Source organism: Aspergillus glaucus (genome assembly GCF_001890805.1).
Source record: "Aspergillus glaucus CBS 516.65 unplaced genomic scaffold ASPGLscaffold_4, whole genome shotgun sequence".
Classification (NCBI taxonomy): domain Eukaryota; kingdom Fungi; phylum Ascomycota; class Eurotiomycetes; order Eurotiales; family Aspergillaceae; genus Aspergillus; species Aspergillus glaucus.
Genome location: NW_019170456.1, coordinates 786,072 through 810,677, shown reverse-complemented (window position 1 = coordinate 810,677; position 24,606 = coordinate 786,072). Strand labels below are relative to the sequence as shown.

Below are 24,606 nucleotides of genomic sequence, written 5' to 3'. Positions count from 1 at the left end.
AAAAAATATTAAAAAACCACATCCAAAAATAGAGAGAACTTGAATATAGGCAGGGCCCTTTTCAATTCTCTCTTTTTACGCGCGCTCGTTATTCTCCATCGCTGGGACGAGCCACTCTGCTACTCCAGTCAGCTCAGCTCAGCAGCTCAGAGCACCTGCTAAAAAAAACTCCCTTGAAAGAGGCTGGTTCCTCTGTTCATCTCATCTTCTTCATCCTTCATATTTACTACTACTGCCGTCAAGTGCTTCGATAGCATCTGCGCGCTTTCATCGCATCACTCGCTTGCCGCTTGTTTGAGTGTTGTCTATATATCGGTGGTTGCTCTCTTTCACTTTTGTCGCGCGCGCTCTTCTATCAAGGCGCTAGCAATCAATTCTTCCTTTTTCTGTCTGTCTGTGGCTGAGTCGATTGACGGGTTTCTTTGACTGTATGTCCATGCCCTTCTCTTTCATTTTCTCCCTTCCGTGTCAGAACATATGAAACAACACGGCTTGTTTATATCCCGACTGCATCAGGCAAACTAACAGAATCACTATCAGGTCGCTACCTTTTATACCATGTATCCCCACCATGGTCCCCCGATGCCTCCTCCGCAGAAGCCGGAGACTTTCATGCTCTCCAGCGAGGCGCAGCAGAGTCTGCCTCACGATGCGCAAGTCGCGCTGCAGCAAGTCGATAACCGTACGACCTCGTTGAGAAATCCCGCTTGTCCGGACAGCCAGCTTACTATTCAACAGTGAAATACTTCCTCTTGTCGGCTCCTGTGGACTGGCAACCCGATCAATTCGTTCGACGCTTCTTGCTGCCCACGGGCGAACACATTTCCTGCGTGCTTTGGTCAGTGTTGAATGAGATGATATAGCGGACAATCACATGGATCGTGGCCTTGGAGGAACCTGGCGCTAACACTCAACAGGAGCAACCTCTTCCACATCTCAGGAACCGATATCGTTCGATGTCTGGCGTTCCGTTTCACAGCCTTTGGTCGTCCCGTCAAGAACTCGAAAAAGTTCGAGGAAGGCATCTTCTCCGACTTGCGAAACCTCAAGGCCGGTACCGATGCCACACTCGAAGAGCCCAAGAGCCCCTTCCTCGACTTCCTCTACAAGAACAACTGCATCCGGACACAGAAGAAGCAAAAGGTCTTCTACTGGTATAGCGTCCCGCACGATCGTCTCTTCCTCGATGCCCTTGAACGGGACTTGAAGAGGGAGAAGATGGGCCAGGAGGCCACCACCGTTGCCGTCAGCGAGCCCGCCTTGTCTTTCGAATTCGATTCGTCCCAGTCGCTCTATGAGCAGCTCACCAAGGCTCAGCAAGCTAACACTTCTTCGTTTGCTGCACACGCAAGTACGACATTTGGCCAACCCACCTCCCCAATCGTGCGGTCCGTTGACGCTATGCCTCCTCCGCAGATGGCTCCGCAGATGGCTCCCCAGATGGCTCCCCCGGCGCTCCCTTTCCTGCCGGACGAGTCGGCCAACGCGGCGATCTACAATGCGATCCCCTTGCCCCCTACGCTAGCCCATAATTTCATCAAGCGTGAGCAGGATTTCGCCCCCATCCAGTACGACCGCAACGGGATGCCTATCGCCCGCATGCACCAGCGTCACGCCTCCATGCCGACCTTTGTTGAGTACTCGCCGGCCCCCTCCTTCGTTTCCTCCCATTTTGAAGACTACAGCAACCGCGGCTTGTCGTTTGAGCCCGTGACTCCCCCGCAGCATCATGCGCCCCTGGGTCCTGAGCCGGCGTACATTGCCAATGAAGACACGGGTCTCTACACGGCCATTCCGGACATCTCGTCCGCTCCGTCTTTCAACCCTTTGATGCAGCTGCCTCCCTCCAACCTGGCCAGTGCCCATTTCCCGGCCCCACCGCGGACGTTCCCCTACTCGGTCCTTGAGGGTTCCCCCACCTATAAGCAGCGGAGACGTCGTTCTTCGGTCACCCCGGGAGCCGCCAACACTGCCATGGCTACTGCGGCCACACCCCAAACCACAGCCGCTCCCGCCCAGACAATGGCGTATGCAGCACACAGACCCAGTGACCTGCGGCGATCCATGTCGAACTCGGTGACTCCCGCTGTGACTGAGGCCGGTAATGAATCGCAGTCGCAGCGCGCCACGGCGAGCTACCCGGCCGTCCTCCCCCAGAAGGACTTGTTGCAGGAAATTTCCCGCCATGGTACCCCGCTTTCCAACTTTGAAGAGAGCGCCGGTCAAAATGTTCTGTCCCTGAACAACGCGCAGGATGACTTGGCGGCTTTCCCGACCGATGAGACCGTTGACGCCGCTGTGCAGAACAGTGCAACAAATAAGGCAGAGCGATACGTTCCGGGCCCGGTCCGCCGTGCTCGAAGCGCTACCATGATGGAGCTTGGACCCTATCCGCAAAAGTCCCACTCGTGTCCAATCCCATCGTGTGGACGACTATTCAAGAGACTAGAGCATTTGAAGCGGTAAGTTTTGATTGCATCATTCTTCAGGCGCCTGCTCTTCGTGATCTGGTTGGTCCGGTTTGCGATGATCGGCGTGCTGGTAATTTTATTTGTAGCCGCCCAGCTGACAGTTTTGGCGCCCAGACATGTTCGAACCCACACCCAAGAACGGCCATACCCTTGCCCTTACTGCAACAAGGCATTCTCGCGATCCGACAACCTTGCACAGTGAGTTTTCCTTAGCCTATCATTTTGTATGTACATCTGCTTATCATTCCTACAGACACCGTCGGATCCATGAGGCTCAACAAGATGGTCAGCCGCCGCTGTCAACACATGAGGAAGAGTTGGAGAACGAGGAAAATGAATTCGGCTCGCCGGACGAGGACTTGTCACCGCATGACACTTCAATTTCAACCTCCATGATGAACATGACCACTATGACCTCTATGCCGACCACCATGGCCACCACCATGAGCATGCCTCCTATGCATACCATGGTTGCTCCGAATATGATTGCACCCCAGCTCCTGCAGCAGCATATATGAGCACCAATATATTAGCAGGATACCACATTTACAATCAATCGATTATAATACGGCATTATAACGTCTGACCGTCTTCATCTCATCTCTTGACTTATATCTAGTCTCATTTCTTGGGCTGGTCGTTTTAGCTTTTTTAACCTGGGGAGTTCTCGCGGCTTGATGGCCGCACAGGACTCTTCTACTTCCTTCCCTACCCTTGTTTCCGCTTACCACGGATTTGGATAGGGATTCTCCACTGCATTATATTTCGCTTCTTTGGGCTTGATGCCCAAAAGCGACTGTGATAGAAGAGGCCGACACTTCACCGGTGGATGCATACCCTATTTCTTTTATCAACATGCATTGCCGCTGGCGCTGGACTGTCGTGCCTACATCTCCTTTTCATTGTGACTTTTTGTTGATTCAGTTTATATCCTCGATGATTTCTCATTTTGTGCCAATTTCTCTCTGTTCATGTGTTATGTTTACGGAATCTGTGTATTATCGTCTATGTACTCTTTTGTTTATGGGGTTTTGAAAGACAGGAAAGGTGCGCAGTGTGAACTGGGTAAACGCGGCGTACGCAGGGAAATACCTTTTGTGTTTTGAGGTGCTGGCAGCTTACTTATAGATATGATTTTGGGAAAGGGTCTTTCGCCGTACAACAGTGTTGTAGGGATACAAGCATATAGATCAATGATAACAACTAAACGGACAAATCTCTATCATTTCTATGTAAATCAATGTAGAATTTCTTTGCTTTGAACTTCTGTTGTCGAAGCACCTGAGCTGAGGCGATTGCCCTTTCAATGCCAATTGGAAGGGACCGCACCGAATAATAAGGCACCGCGGCATAAATCCGGGGTCCGGATCGGTCACGTGCAGTCGATCCGCTGTCTGCTGATGTCACTCTCCAATCCCCAGAAAGTAAGATTGGGCACGTAGTCTTCTTCTCATTTCTCTCCCAGTTTCTACTTCTGATACGTTAATGCCAACTTGATTCCGACGTGTCTCGTTTGGCCTGGATGGAACATGCAGAGTGCCTAGAATCTAGCTGCGGATTGGATCCAATTCCACCTTGATTGTATTGAGCAGACACCGACTTTTCTCTTCCATATCAACTCGGCATCATTTCACCAGGCTCCTGGCTTTTCCATTCAATTTCTAGCTTTACAGAGTGCGGAGGTCGACCTTAGAATATCTATATACCCCGGTGCCCGGCTTCTGTTTTAGAACCGGACCGCTTGGTCATTCACAACATGACCGAGGCAGCCAACGAGTCATCCCCTCTCGTGGGACCGGATCGTGAAGATGATACGGACATTCGATATGAACCAGACGATAACCCTGTCCTACATGGGGAGGATCTGTCGGAAACAAAGAGCAGTTTGTACCTGTTCTTGTTGACGCTGAGTATCGGAGGGTGAGTTGAATTGTCAGACATTGCGTTTGTATATGATGCGTTGCTGCGGACAACTGACGAATTGGTGATTTGCGCATAGATTACAAGTTGTATGGTCTGTGGAATTATCGAGTGGGACGGTAAGCTGGTCTATGCCCTTTCCTACGAAACGAAAGCTGATGTTGATGTTGTGTAGCCTTATTTACAGTCTCTCGGGATGAGCAAAGCTTTGCTTGCATTCGTTTGGATTGCAAGTCCACTGGCCGGAACCCTTGTACAGCCTTATATCGGTATTCGGAGCGATAACTGTCGCATCTCGTGGGGCAAGAGAAAACCATTTATGTTTGCTGGGGCCGCGGGAACTGTCGTTGCCTTGCTGGCACTTGCATGGGTGCAGGAGATTGTGGGCGGGCTCCTTGGGCTTTTCGGCGCGGACCCTAATTCTGGGGGTGTTCGGATGACCATTATCATCGTCGCGACTGCCTTGATGTGTTGCTTGGATTTTGCCGTCAATACGGGTACGCACTTCTTATCTTGGGAAAAACTGGCTTTGTCCATGCTAATGTGCATATAGTACAAGCCGGTATCCGTTGCTTTATCGTTGATAATGCACCAACCCACCAGCAGGAATCCGCAAATGCATGGGCCAGTCGAATGACGGGCGTGGGAAATATCTGCGGGTTCATCTTTGGATACATAGATTTGCCCAGCATTCTGCCTTTTCTGGGGAAGACGCGGTTCCAGATCCTCTGCGCAATAGCTTCGTTACTACTTGGGATTACGCTGACGATCAGCTGTTCTTATATCAAGGAACGAGATCCCCGGCTGGACAGTCCGCCTGTTTCGAGCAGTCTCGGTCTCGTTTCTTTCTTCGAGCAAGTCTTCAAAGCCATTCGTTATCTACCGCCGCAAATTTCCAAGGTTTGCGAAGTTCAACTCGCAGCTTGGATTGGATGGTTCCCCTTCTTATATTACGCCACTACGTACATCGGACAGCTCTATGTAAACCCCATCTTCGAGGACCACCCCAATCTCTCCGACAAAGACATTGACCAGACTTGGGAGGATGCCACTCGAATTGGATCTTTTGCGCTTCTTATTTACGCAGTCATCTCGTTCGTGGCCAATATCACGTTGCCTGTCTTGGTTGCTCCCTCGTACGAACCGATTGTCGCCTCCGATAGACAGCATGGCGAGGGTCTCCTCGAAGGGGAAGATGAATCCGGTATAGGGGCTCGAAGGATGTCAGCATCCAGTATTCCCTATGGAGCACCACTTGAGCAGCAACCTCAAGGCTCCAAGGCCAACAATGGCGGACCAACATGGCTTGCTTATTTGCAGATTCCAGGCTTCACACTTCGACGAGCATGGCTTATTTCGCACGTCCTCTTTGCTGCTTGCATGTTCAGTACCTTCTTTGTCTACACCCATCAAGCCGGATCAGCTGTTATCGGGCTTCTTGGGATCAGTTGGGCCATGACGCTGTGGGCACCATTTGCATTGATCTCTGCGGAGGTCTCACGAATCGATACGGAATATCGTATCCGTCGAGTTCGTGCTGCAAGAACAGTCGCGGAGGAATCTCGTGATGCAGCTACTGCGGCCGCTGATAGACATTGCTACTCTCATCATGGTGGGGACTTGGAGAATGGTCATGAAACACCCCATGTAAAAGCTGCTGGAGAGGAGGATGAGAACCCAGCCCAGGCAGGCATCGTCCTCGGACTTCATAATGTGGCCGTCTCTGCGCCACAGATTCTTTCCAGCTTGGTATGCAGTGTGATATTTAAGACGTTTCAGAAACCGCGGGGAGAGCCTTGGGATGACAGTGTTGGATGGGTGTTGCGGTTTGGAGGAATTGCTGCATTGGGAGCTGCGTATTTGACCAGCCGGTTGGCTGAGGGGGGGAGATGAATACAAATATTAATACCAAGGAGTTAAATATGGTTATTCAATAAATTATCATTAAGAGGAACGTCTATCCTATATCTCACATTTCATACAATGGATATGTCACCGTTGTAGCAGCAGCGGTCTTGGCACCGTTGACGACCACTTGTCCGCATCTTATTCATCTCATCCCCAATCAGATCTCGTTTTTTCTTTCTTCAACCCAACTAACTCTCTCTCTCTCTCTTTGTTTGCTGATCGTTAACTGTCGGTGCTCTCGAATTATTCCCTTTTCGTGTTTTGGCGCCTCTCCCTACCCCGCGAACTACGTGTTCCTGGACTATGTCCTGGCGTCAGTCTTCTGCCGCTAACCATCCGCTGCTTGGGGTATCTCCTTCCTAACAACGGAAAACTATGGCCGGCCAGTTTGTGGGCGATGCCCTTCACCAAGTGCTCAGTACGTTTTCTCTCCGGTCTTTTTTGCTTTTCCCCGGTATTGGTTGATCTGGGGTTGCCAAGATCTTTTACGTTATGCGAAAATAGACTGACTCTTGTTTGTCGTGCAGGGAGAGCTGCGGACTCCGATACGGACCCTGATGGTACGCGCATTGACCTTCCTGTCTATTTACATCCCTTTCTACTTGGAAACGAAGATATCCTACGTCGCAGATTGTTAGGACGGTATCATTGATAATGTGTGGTTGCAGATGTCCCCGAAGCGGGCACCAAGGAGTTCTTCAGCTCCTGGGCACTCTTTATCATGATCATGCTTTTGATGTGTGCGCTTTTTACGAGTTATATCCTACAGCAGAAGAAGATTCAAGCTGTGCATGAGACGGTGTTGTCCATTTTTGGGGGTAGGTCCAGGTCCAAGTTTCTCCGTGAGGGGTAGGATATGCGGTACTAATGCGTATGCGCAGGCATGTTCGTCGGATTGATTATACGACTAAGCCCGGAGTCGCCTATCCAAGACAGTGTGACATTCGATTACCAATTCTTCTTTAACCTCCTCCTTCCTCCGATTATCTTGGCCTCCGGGTACGAGTTACACCAGGCGAACTTCTTCCGTAATATCGGTACGATTCTGACGTTTGCGTTTGCGGGTACATTCATCTCGGCTATCGTGCTGGGACTCGTGTTGTACGTTTGGACTCGGATCCCGCTGGATGGGCTGAATATCTCTTTCGTCGAGGCGATCTCAGTGGGTGCGACTCTTTCGGCGACGGACCCGGTTACGATCCTGGCGATCTTCAATCTATACAAGGTCGAGCCGAAACTGTATACTGTCATCTTTGGCGAGTCGATCTTGAACGATGCTATTGCCATTGTCTTGTTCGAAACTGCGCAGAAGTATGCAGAGAGTGAGGCTGGATCGTTGACCTTTCTCAACTTGTTTGAGGCCATTGGTCTCTTCTTGTTGGTTTTCTTTGGTAGTATGATTGTTGGTATTATTGTGGGGATCATGACTGCGCTGGGTCTCAAGTACACCCATGTTCGTCGCATGCCCAAGATTGAGAGCTGCATGATTGTTCTCATTGCGTACGCCAGTTACTTTTTCTCCAATGGCGTGTATCTATCAGGTAAGTTTGATCACACCTAGCGAGAAGACTCTAGACTAACGAGACAGGCATCGTGTCTCTTCTGTTCTGTGGCATTACGATGAAACACTATGCTTATTACAACATGTCGCGTCGAACGCAATTGACCACCAAATACCTCTTCCAGGTGATGGCGCAATTGTCGGAGAACTTTATCTTCATCTACCTAGGAATGGATCTGTTCGTTGAGAGCAACCTGCAATTTAAGCCGCTCTTCATTCTGGTGGCGGTATTGGGAATCTGTCTTGCGCGGTATCTCGCCGTATTCCCACTGTCCAAAGCCATCAACTGGTTCATCCGGTATCGCGCCCGCCGCCGTGGTGTCGAAGCTGTGGATGAGCTTCCGTTTGCTTACCAAGCCATGCTCTTCTGGGCTGGACTGCGAGGAGCAGTCGGTGTTGCTTTGGCAGCGGGTCTAAAAGGCGTTAATGCTCCGGCTCTGCGGGCTACTGTCCTGGTTGTGGTCGTGTTGACTGTTATCATCTTTGGTGGAACTACGGCTCGGATGCTTGAAATCCTGGGGATCAGGACCGGTGTGGTCGAGGAGCTCGATTCGGACGATGAGTTCGACATCGAAGTCACTCATGGAGGTACCTATTACAAACGGGATACGGGTCTGGGATACACCCCCCGTCGGATGGACTCGACCATTCCCTTGGATGGAATGCAGCGTGAAAGGCTTGATAGGACGCATAGCTATTCCACTGGCAACAGCCGTCGTCCCAGCCCGCCACCCAATCGGTCCTCAAGCCGAAGTCACGCTCGCATATATTCGAATGCCTACGGGCCCAAAGACACCCAGACACGTCGCGATCAATCATCGACGGCCACACTCCTTAACAGCGGAGCTGGGGGCCCTAGCGATGACAGCGCGGCCAGCGAGGATGAGTTTGGCCTCAAGACCACCAAGAGCACCGGAAAGTCACGAGCCACAGCCGAACCGGATCCAGACGAGTTCGAGATCGACGTCGAAGAGTCGGAGGAGGATGACCATGGCCTTCCTCCATCTGCGACACCCGCATCGCGACTGCGGCGATCACATTCCCAACCGCAGCAAGAATCCACATCTTCCAGAGTGTCATCGTCGCCGTCGCGACATGAGGCCATCAGTGCTCGTGAGGCTCTCCGGGATATTTTCTCGGGCGGACCGACTGGGGATCATGCGGCGTGGTTCCGGCAGCTGGATGAGGGGTATATCAAGCCACGGTTGCTTCTGGATCAGTCGAATCATAAAGGGCCTGGGGCTGTTTGATTTTGTACAAATACAGAAATACAGGGTACATTTGTATACTGATACCAGGTGGTGTTTATTAGATTTATTTCTTTCTATCTTTTTCATTCACTTGCTTATAGGGAATACTACTAGTCAAACTAGCTGGGCTTGTTTGATAGGAATGCAAGAAATTTCCTTGTTTGTCTGGGTTATCCTATTCTTTCCGGAATGATGTGAGCCGTAAGATAGATACGGTAATAAAACGGCTCCCCTGCAGATCGGGTTAGGATGACGGTATTCCCAATACGCATCAGATCTAGAAGTATACAGTAGGGTAGAGAGTAGAAGTATTCAAAGAAGCAGTGTGTTGATATATAATTGAGAAAAGACCGTAGACTAATAGGGTCGAATGCAATTAGAATACAGAGTACTTGTATAGCGCAGGTACTGATCACAGCTGTGTAAGCCTCTCAAATGCCAACCGAATCCTCAACTCTCGTCCAGAAAATCATCCCCGGCTTCGTTTCGCTTTGCCCGCCACGTCCTCGTTTCTTCTTGTCATCATTTCTTTTCATTTCTTCTCTTCTCTCTATCTCTTCATCTTCTTTTCATCACCCATAATCCTCTAATTCTATATCGATTCCTCCCTTCATCTCCCAGTACATCCTCCATCGTCAATCCGGGACTGGCTGGATCTCTCAACGGCTTTCCATCCAGTCCTCATTATCAGCAGAAAATCACTCAATCGTCCCTTCGGGCACCTGCGCTGTTATTCTGCAGGTCATAAGGCAAGAAAAACAGACAAAAAGGTGTGTTCACACAGCTTTAAAGACGCTTTTGACCTGTCGCTGCCTGTCTGCATTTCCGCTGTCCGTCTTATGCAACCGCCCTCTCTTTCTCGCGCTCGCTTCATTCTCTTTTTTCTCCCTTTCCCACCCTCCAATCTGTCTTTTCTCACATCTTTTCTTTCCTACTTTATCTATTGTAACCTTTTCTCCTTTCCATTATCTTCCTACTCCCACTTCTCCCTTCTCATCAGTTTCGCGACCCTGCTTTTCTTCCTTGAGAAAGCTACTACCACTGCACTGCGATTACTGACCGGGCCTGGAGTATTAGCTATCGTCAGATTGATTCAAAATCCCTCATACCTGTCGGTCTTCCCATGGGTCACGAGTGTCGACCGTGATTCTTTCCGATTCCTCCTCGACACGATCCCTGTGAACCCCCCGTCGTCGCGACTGATACCCTTCAGATCTTCGCCGCCGCTCTTCCGGCACACGCGGCCATCATGACGGGGGCGCCCCCATATAATCCCCATTCCCCTACCCAACAGTCTCGCTATCCCGCCTATTCGCCTCCAAATAAAACTCCTCACCATTTCTACCCCGGCAATGATCAATACCAGCAGCATCCGCCGCAGACGCCGCCAGCCTTTCCCCCACACTCCACGCTGTCTAGGAGCCCTCACTATGCACACGCGACGCCATCCCTGCCAGCCACGTTACCGCCGTTGAGCAGCGACCCGGGCGCTCAGTACCAGGTGAATTCGGCCACGGCTACTCCGCAGTTCTCGTTGCCCCGGCCATACTCAGGTTCGATTCTGCCGGGCAACGGCGCATCTCCATATGCCCAGTCTACACCGTCGCATGCTCCTCCTCCGCCCCGGCTGGAGAGTCATTCGCAGTCTCCTACCAAGAGGGAAACAGATTCTCCGTATTCAATGGCTGGGAATAGTGCTCCGGGCTACTCTATGATGCGGGAGCCGCCAAGGCCGGCTTCTCCTCTAAAGGAAGCAGTAAGTTCTTCTTTTCTTTCTTTTGATTATGTGTTTGCTTTTGTCCTCGGTATACTAACAAGTCGTTGCGTCTAGAAACCAGCGAGAGCGGCCGATCCCATGTCGTTTGCTAGCATCCTCTCGGGCCCCACTGAAGAGGAGCGCCTGCCTCCCAAGAGACCTTCTCCCCCCCCAGCACAAATGGTCCCCGTCGCACCTCCGCCTCCATTCCATATCGCGGATCAAACGCCGAAAGAGCCAGAACCGGTCCCGATACATCCAATGCCAAGATTCGAAGAAAAGCAGCCGATAAGGGAGCGTCGTCGGAATGTGGAACAGGAGGAGCATCTTGTTGGCGATCTACCTGTCGCCCCTTCTGCCAACGGTGATGTTCCGGATATCAAGAAGACTTCTTCTGCACCAATTCGGGCTTCGGCGCCGCGCAAGCTCACCGAGCGGGATATGGAAATTATCAACAAGATCACCGCTGATATCGACAACGGGGAGAAGAGCGATGTGGAAACACCGGGTTTTGAAGCGGAGTATGAACGTTATATCTCCAAGGGCAAGAAACGTGCTCTCAGCAGCGAAAAGGCTGAGGGTATGAAGCGCAAGGTACGTTTTGTCAATGATAGCAGGAAAAACGAATGTGTATTAACAAGCTCTTAGCGCCGACGGCAAGATTTCCTCGTCAAGCTTGGCAAGACCTTTGAGAAACAATCAACCTCAGGAATGGATCGTTTCAGATATGACCACGAGGAGAAAGTCATTTTCGAAGTGCAAGATAAGGAAATTCAAGATGAGAAGGAACGCAAAAAGGACATGCAGCGGAAGCGGCGACGGGAGAACACGGTTCGGCTGGAGATGCAGAGAAAGCTCGATGCAGAACGGAAAGCGAACGAAACTGACGACGCTGCTACGAAAGCCAAGCTTATGCGGGAAGTCGAACGGGCTCAGAAGAAGATTAAATCTACCAAGAGAGCCCTGGAAGGCGTTACAGCTCCCGAGGAGATCGGCGAAGTCACTCCACTGGCTCCCAACCTTGAAGGGGGTACCACCAGTTCATTCCACATTGGTCGAAATTCTCCGTCGCGGCGCAAATCGAATCGCGGGGGCACGACCGCCCGGCCCAAGAAATCCAAGGAGCAAAAGCAAGCCGAAAAGGATGCCGCAGAAGCCGCTTATGCGGCCATGGCTAGTGACGATCCTACGTCTCTTGCTCCCATGGAAGATCCTCGGATGGAGTCGCTCAAGAAAGAAGCCAAGGGTGGTCGATCCAAGGAGTCTACGCCTATGCCCATGGCATCTTACGACAGCAAGGGCTACAACCAGATTTACGAGCAGATCTGGCGAGATATTGCACGCAAAGATATCCCCAAGGTCTATCGTATCAAGGTCACTTCGCTTGGAACCCGCCAAGAGAACCTGCGCAAGACGGCTCAACTGGCCAGCAAGCAGTCCCGCAAGTGGCAGGAACGTACCAATAAGAGTATGAAGGACACCCAGGCTCGCGCTAAGCGAACAATGCGTGAAATGACGACCTTCTGGAAACGGAACGAGCGTGAGGAGCGTGACTTGCGCCGTCTGGCTGAGAAGCAGGAGATTGAATCGGCCAAGAAGGCGGAAGCTGAACGTGAGGCCAACCGCCAGAGGCGCAAGCTTAACTTCCTCATCTCCCAGACCGAACTGTATTCCCACTTCATTGGCCGGAAGATCAAGGACACGGAGGCTGATGCCTCCGGGGACACTGCTGTCCATGGTTCGAACGAGACCGTCCAGCCTGGCAAGGGCCAGCAGCATACTGTGGATATGCCTCCCAGTGTCGCAGATCCGAACACCAAGGTCACTACCAGCTTCGACGAATTGGACTTTGATGCAGAGGACGAATCGGCTTTGCGACAGGCTGCCATGGCCAATGCGCAGAATGCCGTTCAGCAAGCCCAGGATCGGGCGCGCGCGTTCAACGCTGAGCAGGACCAGATGGCGGCCTTTGACGAGGGCGAGTTGAACTTCCAGAACCCCACGAGTTTGGGTGACATTGAGATTTCTCAGCCGACCATGCTCACGACCAAGTTGAAGGAATACCAGCTGAAGGGTCTCAACTGGTTGGTCAACTTGTACGAGCAGGGTATCAACGGTATTCTGGCCGACGAAATGGGTCTCGGAAAGACCATCCAGTCTATCTCGGTCATGGCTTACCTTGCTGAATACCACAACATTTGGGGTCCGTTCTTGGTCATTGCTCCCGCGTCCACCCTGCACAACTGGCAACAGGAAATCGCCAAGTTCGTGCCAAACATCAAGGTCTTGCCTTACTGGGGTTCGGCCAAGGATCGTAAGATCCTTCGAAAGTTCTGGGACCGCAAGCACATCACGTACACCAAGGATTCGGAATTCCACGTACTGGTGACTTCGTATCAGCTGGTGGTTCTTGACGCGCAGTACTTCCAGAAGATCAAGTGGCAGTACATGATTCTGGATGAGGCTCAGGCCATCAAGTCGTCGCAGAGTTCTCGTTGGAAGAACCTTCTTGGGTTCCATTGCCGAAACCGTCTCTTGCTTACCGGTACGCCTATTCAGAACAACATGCAGGAACTCTGGGCTCTTCTGCACTTTATCATGCCGACCCTGTTCGACTCTCACGATGAGTTCAGCGAGTGGTTCTCAAAGGATATTGAATCGCACGCGCAAAGTAATACGAAGCTCAACGAGGACCAGCTCCGGCGTCTGCACATGATCTTGAAGCCATTCATGCTGCGTCGTGTCAAGAAGCACGTCCAGCAGGAACTTGGAGACAAGGTCGAAGTGGACATCTTCTGCGACCTGACCTACCGTCAGCGGGCGTATTATGCCAACTTGCGGAACCGTGTCAGTATCATAGATCTTATTGAACGGGCCGCCGTGGGTGATGAGGCGGACAGCACCACCCTGATGAACTTGGTCATGCAGTTCCGGAAGGTCTGCAATCATCCTGACCTGTTCGAACGCGCTGAGACAAAGTCCCCTTTCTCCCAGGCGCACTTTGCAGAGACTGCTTCGTTTGTGCGTGAAGGGCATTTCGTCGACTTCGCCTATTCGACACGCAACCTGATCGAGTACGACCTACCGCGACTTCTGTGTGGTCCTGCTGGTCGTATCGATATGGCCGGGCCGGATAACAAGCTGGCCGGTTTCCGCAACAAGTATCTCGCCCATATGTTGAACATCTGGACTCCTGAGAACATCAAAAAGAGTGCGGAGGAAGATTCAGCATTTTCGTTCCTTCGATTTGTCGACACCTCTGCTGAGGAGGCCTACGAGACTTCGCATCTTGGGGTCTTCGAGCGGGCATACCGTCGTCGCGGGAAGACGAATCGGCTGTCCCGGCTTAATGTTGTCTACGACGGGGATCAAGATGATGCCAACCCGGTCCTGTCTCATTCCATGTTGAACATTGTCGATAGAAACGACCGTCATGCTGTGGATGATGTCGCTACGGAAGGATACATGCGCGACTTGATGACGGTCTCTAGCTCTACGTTCGAACGCGAGGGACTTGGTATCATTGAACCTTCCGCCAGTCCAGCAGCTTCGGCTCCTCCGATCCAGATTTCCTGCTCTAACCAGGGCGCCTACAAGGAAATGAAGGACAGCTTCTTCAACATTCCCGTGCGACATGCTTTGTACGGCATTCAGTCGAGGAGCATTGACGAACAGATCCTGGAGCACAAGGCAGACCCCAGACCGTTCACAGCTGCGCCGATCCTGTCGAAGCCGATCTCTAACAAGGGACGGTACACGCACATCGAAGTGCCATCCATGCACCGATTCGTCACTGACTCGGGTAAGCTGGCCAATCTGGATGGGCTGTTACGCAAGCTCAAGGCGGGTGGTCACCGTGTACTGCTGTACTTCCAGATGACTCGTATGATCGATCTCATGGAGGAGTACCTGACGTACCGGAACTACAAGTACTGCCGCTTGGACGGAAGCACGAAGTTGGAGGATCGTCGGGACACGGTTGCGGACTTCCAGCAACGGCCCGAGATCTTTGTGTTCCTGCTGTCGACCCGTGCCGGTGGTCTTGGTATCAACTTGACTGCCGCAGACACGGTCATATTCTACGACTCCGATTGGAACCCCACCATTGACTCGCAGGCCATGGACCGAGCGCATCGACTGGGTCAGACAAGACAAGTCACGGTGTACCGACTCATCACGCGCAATACAATTGAAGAACGGATTCGCAAGCGTGCGTTGCAGAAGGAAGAGGTGCAGCGCGTCGTCATTACGGGTGGCGCGGCTGGTGGTGTCGACTTCAACACTCGCAACCGCGAAAGCCGTACTAAGGACATTGCCATGTGGCTTGCGGATGACGAGCAGGCCGAGCTCATCGAGCAGAAGGAGAAGGAGGCTGCTGAGCGTGGCGAGATGCTTGGTGCTGCTAAGGCTAGTAAGAAGGCCGCGCAGAAGAAGAAGAAGAAGGAGCTTTCATTGGATGATATGTATCACGAGGGTATGTTTCAACTTTTTATCTGTCTCATGTTTACTAGATACTAATCGTTTATACAGGCGAAGGCAACTTTGACGATGCCAATAAACAACAGTCCGGAGCTGCAACGCCGGATATTGGCACACCGACATCTACGCCAGCACCTAAACGGGGTCGAGGACGAGGAGGTGGCAGTGCCAAAGGTACATCCAAAAGAGCCAAGACGACCAACGAGAGATTGCGATTGATTGATGGCGATGGAGGGCTGAGCTGAGGCTGAATGATTCTGCAGGGCCGTAAACTTTGAATTGTTGCCGCATGAACATACCGGATCGGAAATCGGAACGGATGGCGTTGAGTCTGTTTTCAACTTATTACTTTCTTTACTTTCTTTACTTTTCTTTTCCTTTTCCTTTTCCTTTTCCTTTTTCTTTTCTTTCTGGCAGATACTGCCGTGTTTATTACTACTCCTTTTTTTCATGGTTTTTGATGGTTTCTACAAGTATACGGACCGGGGAAGATGAGGATATGATGTTAGAATGAAAGGGCCAAACCGGCAAGCATAGACACACGCCGCGGGTTTTCTTACTTCTTTTCGATTCTTTTGTGTGTGCTGTCTTGCATTAGTGTCTGTGCGTGTACTTGTTCTGTGTGTATGACTACATAATTTCATTTGTGCTGAAGTACCTATGCTGGATGTTCTCACTGTGACGATCCCCGCACATGCAATGCGGAGTATGTAATATTACCCGCAAATACCGCGATCTGGCCGGCGTCTGGTGTGTAATATGGTATCGGTCACCTTACATAACCGCGGCCAATCAGAGCTGTGACGATCGTCAGCCGAACAGCCGCGCCGACTCAGCTTACCTCATCGGGACTAGTGCCGGACGACTTTGCAGATGCCGAGTCTTGCCCGGTCTTTCATCTCTCTTATATCTCCTTCATCTTCCGTACACTTGTTCAATTCGTTCTCTTTTTATTCGTTTTTGTTATCCAATTTATACACATTTGAATTGCCATGGAGTCCCTCCTCCAGCAATCCCGGGCCATGTGCCCATTCCTCAAGCGCACCTCGCCCTCCGCACTGCGCTCGCTCGCAACAGCCACCCGTCCCAGCACCAGTCCCGGCGGAGGCACCATGTCCAACCTCCAGATCTTGGGTCGTCGCTGCCCCGTTATGAGCAAGGCGTTGGCTGTCCAGAGTGCCCGTATATCCGGCACCAAGCGGTTCACATCGTGCGCGGCTGGTGTGGCGGGACTCGGCTCCGCCGGACACGGACACGGAATTAACGAGAAGAAGCATCTCCGTGGACGACAGGCGTTGCACACTACTGCTGGCAATGGGGCTAGTCTCCAGTCGGAGGCGTATAAGAAGGAGCATGGTATGATTGCTTTTTTAATATGTTGGGTTTGAATTGAATTGCGCTGACAAATTAGTCCCCAACTTGTCTCAGATTAAGACCCCGTTGGGGGTTGCGCCCGCAATGACCGGTCCCTGCCCCCAGGCCCCCGAGAACAAGCGATTCGATTACAATACCTTTTACAATGGCGAATTGGAGAAGAAGCACAAGGACAAGTCGTACCGGTATTTCAACAACATCAACCGTCTCGCCCATGAGTTCCCGCGCGCCCACACGGCCTCCGCTGAAGAGCGGGTGACGGTGTGGTGCTCCAATGACTATCTCGGTATGGGGCGCAACCCCGAGGTCCTCACGACGATGCACGAGACGCTGGACATATATGGTGCGGGTGCTGGTGGTACCCGTAATATCTCCGGGCACAACCAGCATGCGGTGGCGTTGGAGAACACATTGGCCAAGTTGCATGGCAAGGAGGCTGCGCTGGTGTTCAGTTCGTGCTTTGTGGCTAACGATGCCACGCTTGCTACGCTGGGAAGCAAGATGCCCGACTGTGTGATTTTGTCGGATAGTCTGAACCATGCGTCTATGATCCAGGGTATCCGTCACTCCGGCGCGAAGAAGATGGTCTTCAAGCACAATGATCTGGTTGATCTGGAGACCAAGCTGGCTTCTTTGCCTTTGAATGCCCCCAAGATCATCGCTTTCGAGTCTGTCTATAGTATGTGCGGATCGATTGCCCCGATTGAGAAGATCCAGGATCTAGCGGACAAGTACGGCGCCATTACCTTTTTGGACGAGGTGCATGCCGTTGGAATGTACGGTCCTCACGGTGCTGGTGTTGCGGAGCATCTCGACTACGACGCCTACGCTTCGCAGGATACGCCCAACCCTCACAGCACCAAGGGTACCATCATGGACCGTGTGGACATCATCACCGGTACGCTGGGCAAGGCATACGGATGCGTGGGAGGTTACATTGCCGGATCCGCGGCACTGGTCGACACGATTCGTTCCCTCGCCCCGGGATTCATCTTCACGACCTCGCTGCCACCTGCGACCATGGCCGGTGCCAACACGGCCATCCAGTACCAAGGCCGCCACAATGGCGACCGTGTCCTGCAGCAACTCCACACGCGTGCCGTTAAGGAAACCCTCAAGGAACTGGATATCCCTGTGATCCCCAACCCGTCGCACATCATCCCCCTGCTCGTCGGCGACGCCGAAGTCGCCAAACAGGCGTCCGACAAGCTCCTCGAGGAACATGGCATCTACGTGCAAGCCATCAACTACCCGACCGTGCCCCGCGGCGAGGAACGTCTCCGCATCACCCCTACCCCCGGCCACGTCAAGGAACACCGCGACCACCTCGTGGCCGCGATCCAGTCCGTCTGGAACGATCTGGGCATCAAACGCACCAGCGACTGGAAGGCAGCCGGCGGATTTGTTGGCGTGGGCGTTGAAGCTGCCGAGGCTGAGAACACGCCCATCTGGAACGACTCCCAGCTGGGGTTGCAACCGAATGAAAACCAGGATCTGGAAGCGGCTGTGCAACGCAATTTTGCGGCTGCGGCTGCGTCCGTGGTTCGGATGCAGACCGGTACTCCTGCTTCTGCACGGATCCAGTCGGTCATGAGTGCTTCGGTTGGTGTTGCTGCTTAGTTTTTCAGCTCGTTTGAGGGGTACAGTTCAGCTGAAGTGGACTGGGCTGAACTCGGGCTAGATACATACATATGCATGCGTTATCATATTAGTATATTTCATAATTAAATACGCTCATTTGGTATTCTGTACTCGTACGAGTACGCTTTGAAATACAACCATCATATTATTACATTCATCTGTATCTTTTTACCTTGTACTCAGTAGGACAATGGTCACATGAGCATTCAGTACTGTACCCCGTATGTTGCGTAACAATCTATACTCCGTAAAATAGCACACTGTACAACAAAAAAAAAGCAAACACATGCAAATCCGTTTCCCTGACCGGCTGACCGGCTGGTTGGCCGAGAGAGAGAAAACAAAAAAAAAAGACTACAAAAGTACATACACAGGAAATCCCAAGGACGGAATTACTTCCTCCCACCGCGACTAACCTTCGGAAACTCCACGGGAACCTTCAACCTAGCCACACGTCTCGCAGCAGCCTCAGCCTTCCCACCCTTAATCCCCCACTTGGCAAACTCCGTCTCGCGCGGCTTGTCAACCCGACATCCCAGCTCGCGGAAATACTGCGTGATAATCGTATTATCCAGTCTAAGATCATCACGCAGATCCGAGGGATCTGTAGCGAGTTCGTTGGCCGAGTTCCCGCCCTGCGCGCTGGAGCCGCCGTCTTTGGCTGGTTGAGGGGGAATGTGCAGCGACAAAGCGCAGACGGTGGTGTGCAGGAGGGTGATGTCGTTTTTGGAGAGGTGCGAGCCCTGTGGGACGAAGCGGCGGCGGATCGCGTCGATGACGGGGTCGGGGAGGGTGTTCTCTGTAGATGTAGGTGCGGGCTGCGGGGTGTTCTTTGCAGAGATGGAGCCCGTGGAGGAGGAGAGGACGCGACGGAGGTCGTCGCGGGGTGGGAGGCGTTTGCTTCCGGGTCCTGCGTCGCGGCCGCCGGGGCGGAGGGAGCGCGCGAATTCGAGGAGGAGGAGGATGAAGCGGAGGATTTGGATTTGTGTAGTGTTTCCCGATTTGACAACTGCCTCGACGCGCCGCGATACGTATCGCGAGGTCGTTGTAACTGCGAGCCCGGAGCCCACTGTTTCCGTCCACTCCTTGATACCAGGCAATTGCCGCAGCGTTGAGGAGCCATTGGGAATCAGCACGTCCACTGGATACACATCCGCGGGATGCGTAGCAGCCAGGTTCGCCTGAGGAAGAGGCTTCGCGGCCTGCACCTGCGCCTGCACGGCAGCAGTCTTGGAGGCCATGTCCGTAGCAGAGTCGGCAGGCATGGACGAGAGGAGAGCGTTTTCGGCGGCGTTGGCAGCGCCGGCGGGGGCATTGGAGAGTTGGGCATTTTCGGCCATGGACTGTACGACTTTTTTGGATTGTTTTGTACCGAAGGCGTGGGTGAGGGCGGTTTTTTGGGCGCGCATTGTGTGCTGAACGATTAGCATGTCTTTATATCAGTAGAATAAGGAAAGGAGGGCATACCATCTCTTCATCCTCGCTGCTTTCCTCATCCTCGAGAGGCTCCATCTTCCTCACAGCACCCCGCAGGATAACCTTGCGCGCCTCGACGAACTGCCATGTCTTCTTCTCCGGGTCAATCACCGCAATGTAATGCTTTAACTGCGAGTCCGCATCATCATTCGCTTCCCGTCCCACAAAGTCCAACTTGGGGTGCTCAGACGAGTGTAGCAGAATCTCAGACGAGACGATTCCCTTGTTGCGCGTGGAGGAAGAGGTGGAAGAAGTGTTTGCGCGCGGTTTGAGGTACGGTTGGAGGTTGATGTTTCGGGGTTGGTTGACGCCGGGGGTTGTCACTATGTATTTCCCGTTAGCAGGATTTTCTTTTCTAATTCAATTGAGGCATATACCAATGACAGGAGCCAACTCGCTATTGTCCTCGACCAAACTGGCGGATAGCGGAGGCAGATCCTGCAGTTCGAGAGCAGGTTTTTTGCTGGGACGCTCGTGGCGGTCTGAGTGCCGCTTGCGCTTCTTGTCGATTTTGTCTGAAGGCATTTTCTTTATATTGGGACAATAATGGTAGAATTGGATTTGGAGATAGTAGAAAAAATTGAAAAGTCGGAGATTCGGACTTGGCAGAAAAAGGCGGAGCAGCAAAAAAAAAAAAGTGGAGATCACGAGACCAGTGACGATAACGCACAATAAAGTATTCGCGGTAACTTCAGCACTACGGTATAGAAGATAGTCATTGCATGGCAGAAATTGAGTTACAGCTACGATATTTGGCAAAATAAACAGATTGTCATGTCACCATGTCATATTTTTGGTAGTTCTTTTAGATCGGAATGACCTCTCCATAGCTCTAGCACCCCAGCTGCAACAGTAGGCCAGTAGATGAGATAACTTGAGTCGAGCATGAATTGACCAGTTCCCGTGCAAACACTCCCAGGATCAGTAGCAAAGGATCCCTCCAACCCCACCAAACACACAATCACCACCCCGAATAGACATTGCCCGGCGAAAGAAATCGAAACCGTTTTATCGAGCCCTAAAGGCTGGAGGTAGAGGAAGACAGGTCGAACGGCGGACTCCGGTTTTCGAGACTCGTCAGAAGACAGCCCGGACAGGCTACCCGATAGAGCGGCTGCCAACGAAAAACGATCATGAGGTCATTAAGCGTCGTAGTTGTCATGTTCAGCGTTCAACATGGAGCGGTCACACGAGAGACTGAGATGGAAAGGGACGAGTCGTTTACTTCCTGTTTATTTGTTAGATCCGTTCGATTAACTCACTCAGGTAGCTCGAGGGCAACTCACGATCTCGCTCTCATCTTTCTTCGCTTTCTCTTTAAACGACGAACGCGCTTCTTTCTCCACTTGGCTCTCATCTTCGTAGAAACTGTTAAGCTATGTTAGCAGCTACTCAACCAAGACTAGCCAAGCTATTAGGACACCAAGGGAGAACTCACACTTCGACGAGGATGAAAGAAGATGGTTGTAAGAAAGATCCAGGAAGATCCGCGGCGGAGCTCTTTGTGTGCGCCATGGCTGAGTCAGCATGGACTGCCGCTAAGGGCTCGCTAGTGCTGTGGGGCATGTGATTGGCTCGACTGTCATCCGTGCACTGTTGCGTTTACCGAGAGCTAATATTAGTCAGCATGATGGGCGGTATTGTATTCCGCGGTACAATGTAGACGTCATTTTGATATGGCAGGAGTACTCCAGAGTACTCCAGAGTAGAAAGCAATTTGTTGCTAATATGTAGTAGAATAGATTGAATCTGTGCTGTTGAGTTTCACTACAATCTACGAATAGAATGCACAGTACCACGTGCAAAGTACGAAGTACTCTACAGGGCTGGGGATCAATTTCCAGAAGCATTAAACTCATGCCGTATTAAAATGACGTAAATTACCAGATAACCTATGTCCAAAATCATCTGTGCTTTTCCATATCTTCATGCGAATCTCAGAGCTTTTATAGCCCTAGCCCTATCCATCAATATGCACATGCAAAATGGGAACGGGAAGTTTAAAAAAAAAAATTAAGAAAAAGAGATAAGATAAAGAAGAAATCATGATATCATGATATCCATTAGTAGAGGTAGCGGTAGTTGGGCGCCATATCGCCCATGTAAGCCACTTCTTCCTCGGTTGGCACAGGTGCGGTGCCATTTGCCAGGGCACGGTCACGCCTGCGGTTATCCCACCAGCAGGCGGCGAAGTAGCACGTGCAGAGGGCAGCAGAGAAGCAGAGGAAGGATAAACTGATGATATACCCTGGTCGGTAGAGGGGAGCATCTTTCTCCAGGAAAGAGTAGGTGGATATAATTCCGCCGACTATTCAAGTTAGCACGTCAACTGGAAAACAAGGGGAGGAGACGTACTGTTTCCAAACCCAATCTGCCATGCGGATCCTATACCACGTCGTCGATGTCCTCCCAAATTCATCGTGAACCAACACACAATGACTGGCATTGCGCTGTAACAACCACTGGTGACCAAGAAGAGAGCACCGTACTGGGTATTCTTTTGATCCAGCCCATGGACATTCAGCAGAATGCCATATCCTGCGATAGCAATGAGCATCGGAACTACCGTGAAAGCATACCGATGCTTCACTTTATCGGAGAGATATGCAACTATCATGGAAAAGACGAATGCGGCTGCCCATGGTGGAATTGAGTACAAATTCGTTTTGATACCTGGAAGGGTTAGACTCATTCCGAGACAGCCAAGGACAGTTGGACTCACTGCTATAACCATAGGTCTGGATAATAGTTGGGGCAAAGTACGCATATCCTGCTGGCTATCAGAACCCCTTCTGCTGGAAAGTGTATGGGATTTGTCTTACCGTAGGCCGTGACAACCTGACCAAAGTACATCCAACCGCCAATGATAATCTTGTCTGCCACCGGTCAATTTGCTGAAAGGATCAGGGGCAGTGAATCACGACTCACAGTCCTTGAATACATCCAAGACATCGCGCCAGCCCAATTTCGCGTCGTGGTTGGCCTTTCCAACATCCTGAGCCAGCTTTGCGCGAAGGAACTCCCGCTCCTCTTCGTTGAGCCACTTGACCTCTTCCGGGAAACCAGGGACGACGAAGAAGCAAACCAACCCAACGACGGCCGTAAGAATACCCTCAATGATGAAAACCCATCGCCAACCCGCAATCCCACGGATCCCGTTCATTTCTCCAATTCCAGCGGCGAGAACACCGCCGAAAGCACCGGCCAGAGTTGTAGAGCTGAAGAAAAAGCTGAATCGCTTTTGGGCTTCACTGCGCTTATACCACATTCCCATCAGATAGAAGCCTGTCGACGTTTAGTTTTGTATTCGGGGTATCGGGGAGTAGAAGGTCACGTACATCCGGGGAAGAGGCCAGTTTCGAACATTCCTATCGTCGCGCAAAAATATCAGTATATGCCATATTGCAATCAGGTGCCAGGAGTGAGTTCTTACCTAGAAACCAGCGAGTAGCCATCAGACCACCCCAATTCTGCACAAAACCCTGGCAAAGCATAACGATACCAAAACCAAACATACATAACGATACTGCGTCCGTGAATTAGTCGCGTTACACAACGCCAGGGGAAAGAACAGAAGCGTACACCAAACATGCGGTTTCAATTTCTTGAGCAGGAGATTGGACGGAATCTCGAAAATAATATACGGAACGAAGAAGATGGTCAACGCGGTATTGTATTTGGTTCCATGCAAGATACCCAGGTCTTCCTTGAGTCCGAGAACCGCCGCATTACTGATATTGACACTGCGCAAAGTCAGAGGACGCGCGCAACATAGCGCTTAGTATAGACGAGCCATACCGATCCAAAAACGCCAACAGGTACATCACACATAAACACGGAACAACATGCCAGTCGACCTTGGCCATGAGCTTGCGCTCCGTCGTAGTCGTCAGCGGAGGGAGGTCCGGCGAAGACATCTGGATCTGGCTTTCGCCTTTGTCCTCGGGATCTATAATGGGCACGCGACGACCGCATGTCAGCGAAAACATTTGTGGCATTGGTGAAATAGAAACGAGTGGGAATGGAAAAATTGTGACACTGGAACACGAACCTGTAGCGCCCATTGTTGGCGACGATTTATATATACACAGGAGTAAATTATGGCGGAATTCGATTTGACAATGCTTGTGCGACGATGCAGGGCAAAGGATTGACCGGGGGGGGTGCAATTCAAAGAGTTTGCTTAGGGACAAGACATTGGCGCAGGACCGTGGTACAGCAAAAGGACGGCTAGAGAGATGAATGAGTGTAGAGAGAGAGATAAGAGATGAGAAGACAAAGGTGAAATTGAAGATGAAAAGAGGATCAAGCTGAAAGAGAAAGACAAATAGAACAAAATCAAATCAAATCAACCAAAGAGGGGGAAGCAGCTAAAAAGACCCGAGGCCGAATCCCAGGCAAATCAGAGCGAAAAAGGAGCAATAGTGCAGATCCGACGGCGCCAGAGAGTCTATCCGCCAGCGATCTCGGCCCTTGCGCGAAAGGCGTGGATACAGGGAATAATCTGTAATACATAATCAGCCATTCCTGGAATGTATGCATATTCTTATCATCCATACAGAAGAGTATACAAGCATCCTGTTCTATGCTCTCACTTTGTAACTATGATTTGTAGGTCCTCGAGAAACAATTAAGCGGCCAATCACACCAGATCCTCGGTCCCGGTTAGGCTTCTCCGCAGTTCCAGTGATTGGGGTCGTATTGTGTAGCGTATACAGTACGTATGGTACAGGACAGTAGAGTCATGTGCTTGGATAATTCACATAGGAT

The 24,606-nt window shown here is 51.5% G+C and overlaps 6 protein-coding genes across 6 annotated transcripts; 4 read left to right on the top strand and 2 right to left on the bottom strand.

The window, feature by feature from the left end:
• Positions 1-239: 239 nt before the first annotated feature.
• On the top strand, positions 240-3,241 carry steA (sexual development transcription factor SteA). Its single transcript, XM_022539617.1, has 6 exons — positions 240-428; positions 541-682; positions 739-838; positions 918-2,462; positions 2,586-2,669; positions 2,725-3,241. The coding sequence occupies exons 2-6, from the start codon at positions 559-561 to the stop codon at positions 2,987-2,989; spliced, it is 2,118 nt and encodes a 705-aa protein (XP_022403883.1). The 5' UTR covers positions 240-428; positions 541-558; the 3' UTR covers positions 2,990-3,241.
• Positions 3,242-3,941: 700 nt separating this feature from the next.
• ASPGLDRAFT_72485 (uncharacterized protein) lies at positions 3,942-9,280 on the top strand. The gene is made up of 8 exons (XM_022549615.1): positions 3,942-4,391; positions 4,471-4,510; positions 4,567-4,888; positions 4,945-6,198; positions 6,827-6,859; positions 6,968-7,117; positions 7,181-7,840; positions 7,888-9,280. Exons 1-8 carry the CDS (start codon positions 4,228-4,230, stop codon positions 9,108-9,110), a joined length of 3,846 nt encoding a protein of 1,281 aa, XP_022403882.1. The 5' UTR covers positions 3,942-4,227; the 3' UTR covers positions 9,111-9,280.
• A 1,079-nt stretch (positions 9,281-10,359) lies between these two features.
• On the top strand, positions 10,360-15,590 carry ino80 (chromatin-remodeling ATPase INO80; the record flags this gene model as incomplete). Its single annotated transcript, XM_022540164.1, has 4 exons — positions 10,360-10,866; positions 10,942-11,460; positions 11,515-15,340; positions 15,397-15,590. The coding sequence occupies 4 exons, from the start codon at positions 10,360-10,362 to the stop codon at positions 15,588-15,590; spliced, it is 5,046 nt and encodes a 1,681-aa protein (XP_022403881.1).
• Positions 15,591-16,337: 747 nt separating this feature from the next.
• hemA (5-aminolevulinic acid synthase HemA) lies at positions 16,338-18,339 on the top strand (the record flags this gene model as incomplete). Its single annotated transcript, XM_022544237.1, has 2 exons — positions 16,338-16,701; positions 16,757-18,339. 2 exons carry the CDS (start codon positions 16,338-16,340, stop codon positions 18,337-18,339), a joined length of 1,947 nt encoding a protein of 648 aa, XP_022403880.1.
• A 413-nt stretch (positions 18,340-18,752) lies between these two features.
• Positions 18,753-20,361, bottom strand: ASPGLDRAFT_23226 (DNA-directed RNA polymerase I subunit RPA49; the record flags this gene model as incomplete). The annotated part of the gene is made up of 3 exons (XM_022543257.1): positions 18,753-19,775; positions 19,828-20,159; positions 20,214-20,361. The coding sequence occupies 3 exons, from the start codon at positions 20,359-20,361 to the stop codon at positions 18,753-18,755; spliced, it is 1,503 nt and encodes a 500-aa protein (XP_022403879.1).
• Positions 20,362-21,694: 1,333 nt separating this feature from the next.
• ASPGLDRAFT_43695 (putative MFS transporter) lies at positions 21,695-24,260 on the bottom strand. The gene is made up of 10 exons (XM_022545866.1): positions 23,888-24,260; positions 23,635-23,785; positions 23,419-23,579; positions 23,270-23,362; positions 23,175-23,204; positions 22,765-23,121; positions 22,659-22,712; positions 22,559-22,606; positions 22,192-22,509; positions 21,695-22,144 (listed from the first exon to the last, which is right to left on the bottom strand). Exons 1-10 carry the CDS (start codon positions 23,898-23,900, stop codon positions 21,900-21,902), a joined length of 1,470 nt encoding a protein of 489 aa, XP_022403878.1. The 5' UTR covers positions 23,901-24,260; the 3' UTR covers positions 21,695-21,899.
• Between the last annotated feature and the right edge of the window lie 346 nt (positions 24,261-24,606).